Source organism: Mobula hypostoma, chromosome 28, assembly GCF_963921235.1.
Source record: "Mobula hypostoma chromosome 28, sMobHyp1.1, whole genome shotgun sequence".
NCBI lineage: Eukaryota > Metazoa > Chordata > Chondrichthyes > Myliobatiformes > Myliobatidae > Mobula > Mobula hypostoma.
The window spans coordinates 29502866-29515691 of record NC_086124.1 but is presented as its reverse complement, the minus strand read 5'-3'; the positions used below and the strand labels follow the sequence as shown (position 1 = coordinate 29515691).

At 52.1% G+C, this 12826-nt stretch overlaps 1 protein-coding gene across 1 annotated transcript in view; it reads right to left on the bottom strand.

Moving 5' to 3' along the window:
* Nucleotides 1-117: 117 nt before the first annotated feature.
* LOC134338707 (protein-serine O-palmitoleoyltransferase porcupine-like) overlaps nucleotides 118-12826 on the bottom strand; it is a 44386-nt gene continuing 31677 nt past the window's right edge. The window contains exons 9-13 of the mRNA XM_063034753.1: nucleotides 10718-10794; nucleotides 9349-9412; nucleotides 6174-6259; nucleotides 5173-5283; nucleotides 118-2410 (exon numbers count right to left, since the gene is read on the bottom strand). Of these exons, the coding sequence (XP_062890823.1) occupies nucleotides 2309-2410; nucleotides 5173-5283; nucleotides 6174-6259; nucleotides 9349-9412; nucleotides 10718-10794 (440 nt within the window). The 3' untranslated portion in view covers nucleotides 118-2308. The remainder of the gene's footprint in view (nucleotides 2411-5172; nucleotides 5284-6173; nucleotides 6260-9348; nucleotides 9413-10717; nucleotides 10795-12826) is intronic.

The following is a 12826-nucleotide window of genomic DNA, read 5'->3' as shown; positions in this document are numbered from 1 at the left end:
CACGCACGCACGCACACGATGATGGGATGGAGTCTGTGTCTGTGACTCCCCCACCCTCACAGTGACAGGACAGGGTCCCACACCTTCCCCCACCCCCAGCACAAGAGTCACACGCCGACGTATACAAACAGTTTGTATATATTGGAATATAAATACACCGAGGGCAACGCAGAATGATGGAGGTGGGGGGGCGGGGGGAGAGTAACAAAAACCTCCTGGGAGAGGGCGAGGTTTCCTGACACTGACAGGAGTCAGGAGTGGTGTTTGGTGGTGGGGCAGGTTGGAGGATGGTAGAGGGGAGGGTCCCTTGTGATTTTGCAGGATGGGAATGGGTGCCTCCTTCTGCCTCTTTGCCAGAGATTGGTTTCTCCTGTGGGGAGAGGTTATAGTCCCTCTGGAGTTTTAGAAAGGTGGGGTGTCAATCTGCCAAGAGGCCCTGGAGGCCCGGAATCTATCCCGGCTGCCACCCGTGTGCGCAGAGTTGCACTTCCTCCCTGCGGACCCAACCACGTGAGGGGTCGGTGGGTTAATCGGCCACCTTACGTTAACCCCGGCGTGTGGGAGAGGGAAGAGCCCGGGGGGAGGTGGAGCTGACGACAAATAGAGAGAGGATGAGACGAGGAGGTGCTGACGGGGCATTGATAGCCGGGGAGGGCCCTCATTCCCCTGATGGAGATGTGGGGTGGGCAACTCCGTCCCCCACCCCATACCACTGCTTGGGTAGTTTGGGAATGAAAGGACCCCCCCCCCGGAGGAATTTCTGGAATACCATGCCGAAATTCCAGTTACAGTACATCTGAAGTCTGATAATCAAGAGAGAAGTCATGATTGTTGATCTATCATGATTTTGGCATGTCAGGGCTAGCAGAGCTGAGGGGCCCAATGGCCTATTCCCCAAGAGCCTCTGCAGAAGGGAGGAGTTCCTAGAAGGACACAGGCATTTAAATGCTGGATTCAATCAACAAACAGGATTCAGATATCCCGTCTATTGCTGCTGAGGGTTCAACTCGCTTCCCTCAGGATCAAGGCTCCAGGTGGCTTGTCCTGGGCTGCTTTGGGAGGTGGCGACTGAGGAGGTGACCGGCCCTATCAAGACCACCCCCCCCCCGAATCAAATGGGACTGCGGTGCTGGGGGGAGACGAGACATTTCTATCCAAGATTGGGTTAAACCTCCCCAACAGTGGCATTCAGTTCTGCGCCCTTCCCTGAAGGGTGGGCGCATGACTGTGGGTTGTCGAAGGGTTAACCCCCTTCGGCGATGGAAGGCAGTGCTGCTTTTGTTGAGGAGGGGGTTAACTGGAGCAGAGAGACTCCCGGGATGGGAGGCGGGGGTCCGTGGATGAACAGGGGGAATTCAGAAGAGTGGAAGGCGTTCTCGCTGAGGTGGGTGAGGGAGCATTCAGTTGAGTTTATTTAGTGTTATTAAGTGGATAGCAGAGGAGGCTTCTCTTTTTTAGTGGAGGGGTGTGCTGATTTAGAGTAACACACAAGAGTGCTGGAGGAACTCAGCAGGTCAGGCAGCACGTACGGACAGGAATGAACATTTTGATCCAAGACCCTTGATCAGGACTCTGTCCGTAAATGAGTGGTCACTCCTCTCCGTGGACACTGCCTGAGCTGATGTGTTTCTCAAGCATTCTGTGTAGGTTGCTCTGGATTTCCAGCATCTGCTGGATCTCTGGTGCGGATCTGGAACTGCAGGCAGATGGGGGTTGTGGGGGGGGGGGGTTAAATTTGTTTGCAAGGTGGCGAGTCTTTGCAACTCTCTTCCAGAACGGTGCCAGTCATCGTTCTGAAGGTGGAACAGGAGGGGTGGGGGGGGGAGTTAAGGGAGGAGCAGGATATGTTGGAGAGTACAGTCGAGGCCGACAGGGCTGGATAAAGTGGACGTGGGCAGCACAGGGAGGTCGAGGACCAGAGGGCACAGTCTCGTGCTTTGAAAGAGCACGAGTGGGTGAGTTGTGGTGGTGGGGGGGGGCCAGAGATAGAGGTTGGAGATGGAGGAAGGGGGTTGAGATAGATAGAGAGGGTGGAAATGGAGAGAGGAGGAAGAGAAGAGAGGAGGAAGAGAAGAGAGGGGGAGGGGGAGAGTGGGGTGAGGGGTATATTCCAGTTAGGAACCATGATACTGTCTGTGGGATTGGCTGGGCTGGGAGCAGGAGGAGGACGTCGGCAGACAGGGAAAACGCCTGATCCCCGAAACCCGTGGGTATCCGGGCCCCGCGGCGGGTTGCATCCGGGCTGGAGGGGGGTGTGGTGGGTCGGGGATCTCGGGTGGCGGGGGGGGGGTGTGGTGGGTCGGGGAACTCAGCCCAGGAGGCGGTAGAAAACCCAGAGTCCAAATGTGAGCCAGTGCCCGCTCCAGTTCAGCTCCTGCCACCTCTGGATGGTGAAGGACATCCCGTAACCCTGCAGGAAAGGGAGGGGTGGGGAAGGGGGAGGGAGAGAGCCAAAAGCAGAGGTCAGAGGCTCGCGCATAAACTCCCCATCCCCGACACCCACCCCACTGATCGGCCGCAGTGGGCACCTTCAGACAGTTAACCCGAGACTCCTGAACGCCTCAGAGGGACGGTGATCCCCTCCCCACCAGAACTGAGCTCTGTCGCCGTCGTAACAGGCTGATCGGTCTCTCTCAGTACACTTGTGAAGGGATTCACTTCGGAAGGCCGAACTCCAAGGCAGACTACAGGTCTAACGGCAGGATTCTTGGCAGTGTGGAGGACCAGGCGAATCTGGGGGTTCACAGCCACAGTTGCCCCACGCTGATAAGGCGGCCAAGAAGGCGTACGGTGTGTCAGGGATCGATCTGAAGGGCTGCACGGGCTGACTGGTGCGGAGGGCTCTTCCCGCGATCCGCTGGGCTGTGGCTTTCCCATCAAGAGTTTTCCGGTAAGTTCGAGGAAGCAAGGTTGTGTTTGTGTGGGTGCACTGCCACGGATGGCGGTGAAGGAGGACAACCCTGGGGTCCGCGGAGCGCTCGCTTAATTCCGAGGCTCTGTGGAATAAGGTAGATTGGGAAACCCTGCAGCAGATGCACTTAGTGAATGTGCGAGGAGGGAGAGGGACTGTGTGCTAGCAGAGGGAAATGTGTCCGTTCAGTTTGGTACGACACTCTGGGCTGTACGGACACTGGAATTCCGTCTTGGTTTACTCTTGTCGCCTGTACGGTTGTACAGTGAAAAGCTTGCCTTGCAGACTTCGTACAGAACTAAGCATTTCACCCTGAGCAAAGGAGAACAGTGACAGAGTGCAGAATAAAGTGTGACAGTCACAGAGCAAGTGCGATGCAGATAGGCAACGAGGTGCAAAAACATAACAAGGTCGGGAGTCGCACAAGAGTCTGCTAACAGTGGGCTCGAAGCTGTGCTCGAGCCTGGTGGGACGTGCTTTAAGGCTCTAGCATCTTCCGGCTGATGGGAAAGAGAGAGCACAGAACGTCCGGGGTGGATGCAAAGATTTACCGGGGCACTGTCTGAGTTAGAGGTCATGTCTTATGAGGAGAGGTTGAGCGAGCTAGGGCTTCTCTCTTTGGAGTGACGGAGGATGAGAGCTGACCCGAGAGAGATGCACAAGATGATGAGGCAGAGATGGGAGCGGGCAGAGACTTCATCCAGAGCAGAAATGGCGAATATGAGGCAGCATGATTTGAAGGTGGGCATGTTTAAATAGAGTGAAACAGAAGAGTAAAATACAAAAGAAGATAAAGTGTAACAGCTACAGAGTGTGTGCAATGCAGGTGCAAGGCCATAATGAGGTAGACCGTGAGGTGGAGAGTCCATCCTATCGTACTAGAACAGCAGGGTACCGGTCTGGTGGCACGTGGTTTGAGGCTTTTATATCTTCTGTCTGATTGGGGAGGGGGGTGAGAAGAAGAGCAAATGTCTGGGGTGGGTGGGGTTTTTGATAAAAGCAAGCTGCTTTACCAAGGCAATAAAAAAGGGTCTCGGCTGTTTATCCTGATTTAATGCGAACCTAATCACAGAATCAATTAACCTACCAAACGGTACGTCTTTGGACTGTGGGAGGAAACCAGAGCACCCGGAGGAAACCCACACAGTCACAGGCAGAGCGTACAAACTCCTTACAGGCAGAGGCTGGAATTGAACCTGGGTCACCGGTACTGTAAAGCATTGTGCTAACCACCACACTCCCGTACGGTCCTGTACTGCCTGGGAAAACATACAGAGTGCACAGGAACCAGGGGCCAACCCCCCCTCCCCACCCTCTCCTTGCTGCAGGACAGTCCAGCATTCCCACTTTTTCAGAGGCATCCGTTAGTCTTGCGAGACCATGGATCTGCGCCTGGAAAGTCTTCACTCTCCAGGGCGCAGGCCTGGGCAAGGTTGTATGGAAGACCGGGAGTTGCCCATGCTGCAAGTCTCCCCTCTCCACGCCAGCGATGTTGTCCAAGGGAAGGGCATTAGGACCCATACAGCTTGGCACCAGTGTTGTCGCAGAGCACTGTGTGGTTAAGTTCCTTGCTCAAGGACACAACACATTGCCTCAGCTGGGGCTCAAACTCCCGACCTTCAGATCGCTAGTCGAATGCCTTAACCAGTTGGCCACGTGTCCACATGTGGACTATAATATAAAAGCAATGCTGAGGCTTTATAAACCGTTGGTCAGACCGCACTTTGATTGTTGAGAGCAATTTTGGGCACCTTAGTTAAGGGCTTAGGAGAGGGTTCACGAGAATGGCCCTGCGAATCAATGTCTTAATGTATGAGGTGGCTCTGGGTCTGTACTCGCTGGAGTTTAGAACATGGGTGCATCTCACTGAAACCGATCGAATATTGAAAGGCCCAGAGTCCATGTGGACGGGATGTTTCCAGTAGTGGGGGAGCCTAGCACCGGAGGGCACAGCCACATGATATAAAGACGTCCCCAGTTAGGAGGAGGAAGTTCTTTATGCAGAGGTTGGTAAATCTGAGGCATTCATTGCCGCAGATGGCTGTGGAGGTCATTGAGTCTACTGAAAGCGGAGGGTGATTATTAAGTCGGGGTGTCAAAGGTTACAGGGTGAAGGCAGGAGAATGGTGTTGACAGGGATAATAAATCAGCCATGGTGGAACGATGGTGCAGACTTGATGGGCCAGATGGCCTAATTCCTCTCCTAGGTCTAATGGTGATGACTCGCCCACCCACCTACCCCCCCCCGCCACCCAACGTACCTCCTCCTCCACCTCATCCTCGACGTCAATGTCGAAGAAAGATCCCAGATAAGTGAGGTAGAAGATGCTGAGGGAGCCGAACAGGAGGTTGATGGTCCAAACCATGAGATTCTGTGGGGAGGTGCAGAGAGTAAGGGAGGGGGTTGAAAAGGGAGAATTGAAATGGGGGGGGGGAGCGGAAGGTACAAACACAGATGTCAAAACACCCGGGAAATAAATCACAATCTCTAGCATGGGACATGGTGGAAGAAGGGGGAGAGGGACGGGGTGGGTGGGGGCAAGGGAGAGGTAACGGGGTGAGGATGGGTAATGGGACTCATGGGGGGAACAGGGTGGCTGCATCAGTGGGAGGGGAGGGTTCTCATCAGAGGGTGACAGGGGTGGGGGGGTCACGTCGGAGAGGGACGTGGGGGGGTTCACGTCGGAGAGGGACGTGGGGGGGGGTCACGTCGGAGAGGGACGGGGGGGTCACGTCGGAGAGGGACGTGGGGGGGTCACGTCGGTTGGTAACGTGGGGGGGGTTCACGTCGGAGAGGGACGTGGGGGGGGTCACGTCGGAGAGGGACGTGGGGGGGTCACGTCGGAGAGGGACGTGGGGGGTCACGTCGGAGAGGGACGTGGGGGGTCACGTCGGAATGGGACGTGGGGGGTCACGTCGGAGAGGGACGTGGGGAGTCACGTCGGAGAGGGACGTGGGGGGTCACGTCGGAGAGGGACGTGGGGGGTCACGTCGGAGAGGGACGTGGGGGGTCACGTCGGAGAGGGACGTGGGGGGGTCACGTCGGAGAGGGACGTGGGGGGGTCACGTCGGAGAGGGACGTGGGGGGGTCACGTCGGAGAGGGACGTGGGGGGGTCACGTCGGAGAGGGACGTGGGGGGGTCACATCGGAGAGGGACGTGGGGCTCACATTGTTCTGAAGGCCCCTAATGACCACAACCCCCCCATCACTCGCTGCTGCATCCTCCCCCCTATTGTCCACACCCCACCCCCGCATACTCACCGACTTATTGCGGTGGGAACAAGCCGCTGGACACCTCCGGGACAGGACGCAGGCACTGAGGATGGTCGCTAGCTTGGCCCGCAGGACTGTGGAGAATGAGAGCAGCCTTTGACTGACAAGAACAATGGCCCTTCCCCAGACTCGTGCCAGTGAAGAGAGCAGCCAGGCATCGGTGGGGGGGCGGGTGGAGCAAGAACTTGTCTCAGGATTGGACTGGGAGGTGTAGACTAGACCCCAAAGATGAACTTGGAAGAGCTTAGGTTGAGAGAATTGGCTTAACCCTTCCAACATTCCCAAAATCTCTTTCCCACAGCTCACCCACACGCTGTGGGGCTACCATCGTAGTACCACAGAGGCTCTGACAAACACTACCGTGAAGTCCTTCTAGAGGCCGATCATGGCACTTACCAGCTCAAGCCTTCAAAACAACCTTGACCCACAGCCTTTCCCTGAAACAGGTCTGTGGTGCATACCAACTCCCTGGCCCTACACACATCCCTGAATCATAAGACATCGGAGCAGAATTAGGATATTCGGCCCAATGACTCTGCTCCGCCATTTTTCATGGCTGATCCATTTCCTTCTTAACCCGATTCTCCTGCCTTCTGCCTGTAACCTTTCAAACCCTACGACTATCAATCTCCCCTTTCATCATACCCAGTGACTTGGCCTCCACAGCTGCCTGTGGCAATGAATTCCACAGATCCAGCACAGAAATTCTTCAAACAAGCTGCCGGAGTACAATAACATTTAAGAGAGACATCTGGACAGGAAAGGTTCAGAGGGATACGGCTAGGTGGGACTAGAATAGGTGGGCATCTCGGCCAAAGGGTCTAGTTGTGAGCCGTATTGCTTCATGATATAGTAAGGCGAGGGTTCCTACCATTAACCTGGGTTGGGAACCTCTGTAGTAAAGATACTTAAGGGGTGGGGTTTTGTAAGGAATACAGGAAAATCTGATGCCCCCTCAAGCCGACCATACTAATCAGATTGTGACCGATTTCTTTCTACTTTGAAAACTTTCTCACAGACTCCGTGTTCACGGCCTCGAGGAAGGGGGTGGCTTGTGAACAAAGCTTCAGCTTGACTCCATTTTAAAAGAGGCCCCAGATTTTTAGGCTAGATTCTCCCACAAGGAACAAACTCTCCACATCCTCTTCTTGGGATCTTGTACTTCTCAGTCCAGTCCCCTCTCATCGCCCTAATAAACTCCAGGGGATACAAGCCCAGCCTGTCTGACCTCACCCATACCAGATAACGGTCTAGTAAGCCCTCTCCCAAAGCATCAACCTCCTTCCGTAAATAACAGATTGATACATTTACCATACCTTTGCACTCTCTCTTGATCTATCTATATCCCCCACCTCCTGCCACTATCATCACCGACTTTCCCATCTCAAGCATTCCATAAGATCCCACCCCGAACCAGAAAACGGGAGTACATGGTAAACTGGATTTGGAACTGGGCTGCCCACAGGTAGTGGTGAAAGGGTATTTTGTCCTGTCTGGAGCTCTGCGTCCAGTGGGGTTCTGAAGGGAATGGGCCGGCAGCTCTCCAGTTCAAGTTGTGTGATTCGAACAAAAATGTAGATGGGCATATTAGTAAGCTTTTGGATAATACAGATAGTTTGAGTGAGCTTGGGCTTTTCTCTTTGGAACGAAGGAAAATGGGACGGGACTTCAAAGTAAAATCATTGTGCACTTATGTCACTGAGATTCATTTTCTTGCAGACATTCACAGAAGAACAAAGAAATACAATAGAATTAATGAAAAACTACACAGTAAGACGGACAAACAACTAATGTGAAGAAGACAAACTGTACAAATGTAAAAATAAATAAATAATGAGAACATGAGTTGTACAGTCCTTCAAAGTGAGTGCGTAGGTTGTGGAGTCAGTTTGGTGTTGAGGTGAGTGAAGTTATCCATGCTGGTTCAAGGATAATAACTGTTCCTGAACGTGGAGGTGTGGGACCCGAGGCTCCTGTACCTTCTTCACAAAGGCAGCAGCGAATAAAAGCAACACAGTGGGGATACTTGGTGATGAATGTTGCTTTCTTGTGGCACTGCTCCTTATAGATGTGCTCACTTGTGGAGAGGGCTTTCCCTGTGCCGGACTGGGCTGCGTCCATCACTTTTTTGTAGGGTCTTTCCATTCTTGGGCATTGATGTTTCTAGACCACGCCAATCAGAATACTCTCTGCTGCACATCTATAGAAGTTTGTCAAAAACTTCCCTAGTTTAATAAGTTTTGGCCAGGAGTCTATATATAATAGTGTAGAAATGATAAATTGGGATGGCACAGTAGTGTAGTGGTTACAACAACACTTTATAGTAGCAGCGATCCAGGTTCGATTCCCACTCCTGCCTGTAAGGAGCTTGTACTTTCTCCCTGTGACCACATGGGTTTCCTCCGGGTGCTCTGATTTCCTCCCACAGTCCCAGTTGGTTTGTTAATTGGTCACTGTAAATTGTCCCGTGATTAGGGAAGGGTTAAATCAGAGTGTTGCTCAAGGGGCAGGAAGGGCCAGTCCCGTGACTAGGGAAAGGTTAAGTCCGAGTGTTGCCCAAAGGGCTGGAAGGGCCTGTCCTGTGATTAGGGAAGGGTTAAATTGGAGTGTTGCCCAAAGGGCTGGAAGGGCCCGTCCCGTGATTAGGGAAGGGTTAAATTGGAGTGTTGCCCAAAGGGCTGCAAGGGCCTGTCCCGTGATTAGGGAAGGGTTAAATCGGAGTGTTGCCCAAAGGGCTGGAAGGGCCTGTCCCGTGATTAGGGAAGGGTTAAATCGGAGTGTTGCCCAAAGGGCTGGAAGGGCCTGTCCCGTGATTAGGGAAGGGTTAAATCGGAGTGTTGCCCAAAGGGCTGGAAGGGCCTGTCCCGTGATTAGGGAAGGGTTAAATCGGAGTGTTGCCCAAAGGGCTGGAAGGGCCTGTCCTGTGATTAGGGAAGGGTTAAATCGGAGTGTTGCCCAAAGGGCTGGAAGGGCCAGTTCCACATTGTATCGATCAATCAATTAATAAGTAAACTGCAAGCTCTGAATTAATTAAGATTTGATAGTCAATCATCTAACCTAGACCGGTTGATGACAGGGTCAACAGGATGGGTGGTGGGGCTCAGAGGGGGAATTCCAGAGCCCAGGATCTTATGGCGGAGTTACAGGAAATCGGGGAACTCACCGTGTTCAACATAGGTGATAAATCCGAGCGAGAAGAGGATGGCTCCAAGGTGAAAACTGAGGCCCTGGAACGAGATGCGGAAATCAGTAGTACAACTCAACAAGGCAAAACATTCCACCTAATGGCCAACAAAGTGGCTTGCAGACTGCACCTGCCTCCCACATTAGGATAAAAGGAGCTTTTAAACGTGGCTCATCAAACCATCAGTTCTCGGCCCAATTTAACTGCACACACAACTTGTGGAGCTCTCCAAGATGCCCACAACCTTGTCTTTGGGTTTGGAGGTTTGTGTGCCTCAATGATCCGGAGAGCGATGTTGGCTGGAGTCAGGGCTTTATGCTTCTGCTCTTGGTAGGGTCACCCATGCCTAACAGGTCAAAGGGTAGAGGCCAGACTAAGAGAGGTCCACCGATCCTCTAAGTTGCGGGGGGCGGGGGTTCAGTTCAGCTCAGGGCTAACAATCCTGACTGGCAAAACAAAACAGTTATGGAAACAGCAGTGAAGAATCCTATATCTGTGCGTGACAGCATTCGAGTCTCCACTCGGGACTTTCATGACTGACAGTAGTGAAAACTGAGAGGAAGCTACTGACACAATGAAGGAAGCCTTGAAATCCCAAAGACAGAGAATCTTCATTGTTGCCCTAGACACCAGTAGCATAATGGGCAGTAAGTACAACTTGTCGAGTGGAATTTCCCTCCAACCAAATAATCCATTATCAGCAGTTGCTGCTGCAGTTTTGTTCACAAACACTGCACAGTGTGTTTGTTTTAAGTAGATTCTGCAGACTGCTGTAGCATCTGTAGTGTGTCAAGTAGATTCTACAGACTGTTTGCTGCACTATTTATATAAATTGCGTTAGTTGGCCGCTGTTCCCATTGTGAAAATAGATTCTCCATGAGTAGGTTAACCATTGCACTGAGTAAATAAACTCCGTAGGCTGTTTGATGTTGCTTTTGTAGATTCGGTGGACTTTGCTATAGAGCTGTGTATAATTAAGCCTGTGCAGACTGAGAGGGGAGCTACTGGCTGTAGCTTATTAATTGGATTCTATCGACTGGTTACTGCAGAACATTGCATAAACAGACACCGTAGACTGCTGTTAAAGGAGATTCTGTGGAGTGTTTGATGTAGTGCAGTGTAAAAATACTTGGCAGACTGCTTGAGGTGGTATGCCTTTGCATGTTAAGTAGACTCTGTGGACTGTTTGCTGTAGTGCAATCTATAAATAGACTCCAAAGACCATTTGATCTTATTTAAGTAGATTTCGTAAACTGATTGCTGGCACTGGTGGTAAACTGCAATTGGAAACCACAAACCCTGGAGAGCCTGTGCCCTCCCCCTCAGGATGTGAGGTAGTTGTACTCACGTGCAGCAATGCACTGGCACTGTAGGTGACCAAGATGGCAGGGAACCTTCCCAGAGTCAGCGCACTCTGAAACACATCTGGGGAGAGAGGAGGAGAAAGCATTACTGAAAATTAACCCCGGCAGGAGACAACCCATCCATCACTGTCTCAGGGAAGATCATCCCTGGACAGATACATTCAATATCCTTCACAATACAACAAGACTCCAATAAATCTCAGCCCCAAAACGTCGACTCTTTATTCCTTTTCTGCCTGTCCTGAGAGTTGTGCCAGCATCTTGTATGTGCTTCTCTGGATTTCCAGCATCTGCAGAATCTTTTGTGTTTAAGATCCCGATAATCCGCCACCCTCTACCGACTAGGAGATTCCACAGGAGCTCAAAACCCAGACTTAAGAACAACTTCTTCCCCCACGTTATAACTCTGAATCAATCACGTCTTTCAGGGGGATCTTTGGGACGCGAGTCCACAGCTCGTAGAGAGTGGCGACACAAAGGGTAGTAAAGAAGGCTGCCGGGCGTGCTTGTCTTCCAACGGTCAGGGCACTGAGTACAAGCGTCAGGAAGTCAGGTCGCACCTGCATGGAACTTTGCTGAGGCTGCACTTGTGTAGAGTTCTGGAAGGCCGGGGAGGCTTTGCAATGACCTCAGAAGAGGGAATGTGATCTACACTGCCTGACCACTTTATTGGGTGCTTCCTGTTTCTAATCAAGTAACCACTGAGTGTAGGCTCATGGGTGTTGCTGCTGGAGCCCATCCACTTCAAGGTTCGACGTGCTGTGCATTCAGAGATGCTCTTCTGCACAGCGCTGTGGTAACGTGTGGTTATTTGAGTTACTGTCACCTTCCTGTCAGTTTTCGCCCTCAGAACTGCTGCTCACTGGATATTTTTTGTTTCTTCATCACATCATTCTCTGTAAACTCTAGAGACTGTTGTGTGCAAAAATCCCAGATCAGCAGTTGCTGAGATACTCAAACCACCCCATCTGGCACCAACAACCATTCTGCAGTCAGTCACTTAGATCACATTTCTTCCCCCATTCTAGTGTTTGGTCTGAACAACAACTGAACCTCTTGACCATGTCGGCATGCTTTTATGCACTGAGCTGCTGGCACGTGATTGGCTGATGAGGTATTTGCATTAATGAGCAGTGCCCCTAATCCAGTGCCCACTGAGCGTACGTTCACATCACCTTCCCGGTAATGACGCCGCTTTCACGGACCTTTAACTCTCCCTCTCTCAGTTATTCCGCATTTCTCGAGAGACCACAGAAGTCGCTACAGCAGAGGTTCCCAACCTGGGATCCAATGACCCTTTTCTTAATGGTATTGGGTCCATGGTATAAAAAAAATGGAGAACCCCTGCCTAGAGCTTACAGAGAATGGTGTGAAAAACAAATAAAAACAATCCAACAAGCAGCAGTTCTGTGAGAGAAAGTGCCCCGTTAATGAGGGGGGTCAAAGGAGCTTCTTCCTGCAGTGCACGACAGTCTTTGCCCCATGTGGCTGTTTGGCTCGCGTCACACCATTTATTACCGTGAACACTGTTTAATTATGAGATTCGTGCGAGCAAGGAATTTCATCACCCACAATAAACGACGTCTCGACCAGCCGTCGGCCTACACAAAGAGCCAGCGCAGGATCTGGTTGGGATGGGTGAACGGAGTCAGAGCTCCTGGGGCTCAGGAGCTTGCTGGGTTCAGACGGTAAAATATCTGCACCAGTGAAGGGACAAGATACCTGTTATAAATGTTCCTGTCTCCACGTCCCCCGGGATCAGATCCCATCTCCCCCAGGGTTAGATCCACACCGGGAGCACAATGCATAGTTTCTGACTCCCTATCCCCTGGGTCAGACCCATACCAGGAGTACCACGTACAGTTCCTGACTCCCTATCCGCTGGGTCAGCCCCACACCGGAAGCACCATACACAACTCCTGACTCCCTATCCCCTGGGTCAGCCCCACAACGGAAGCACCATACACAACTCTTGACTCCCTATCCCCTGGGTCAACCCCACACTGGGAGCACAATGCATAGTTTGTGTCTCCATATCCCCTGGGTCAGCCCCACACCAGAAGCACCATACACAGTTCCCATCTCCATACTCC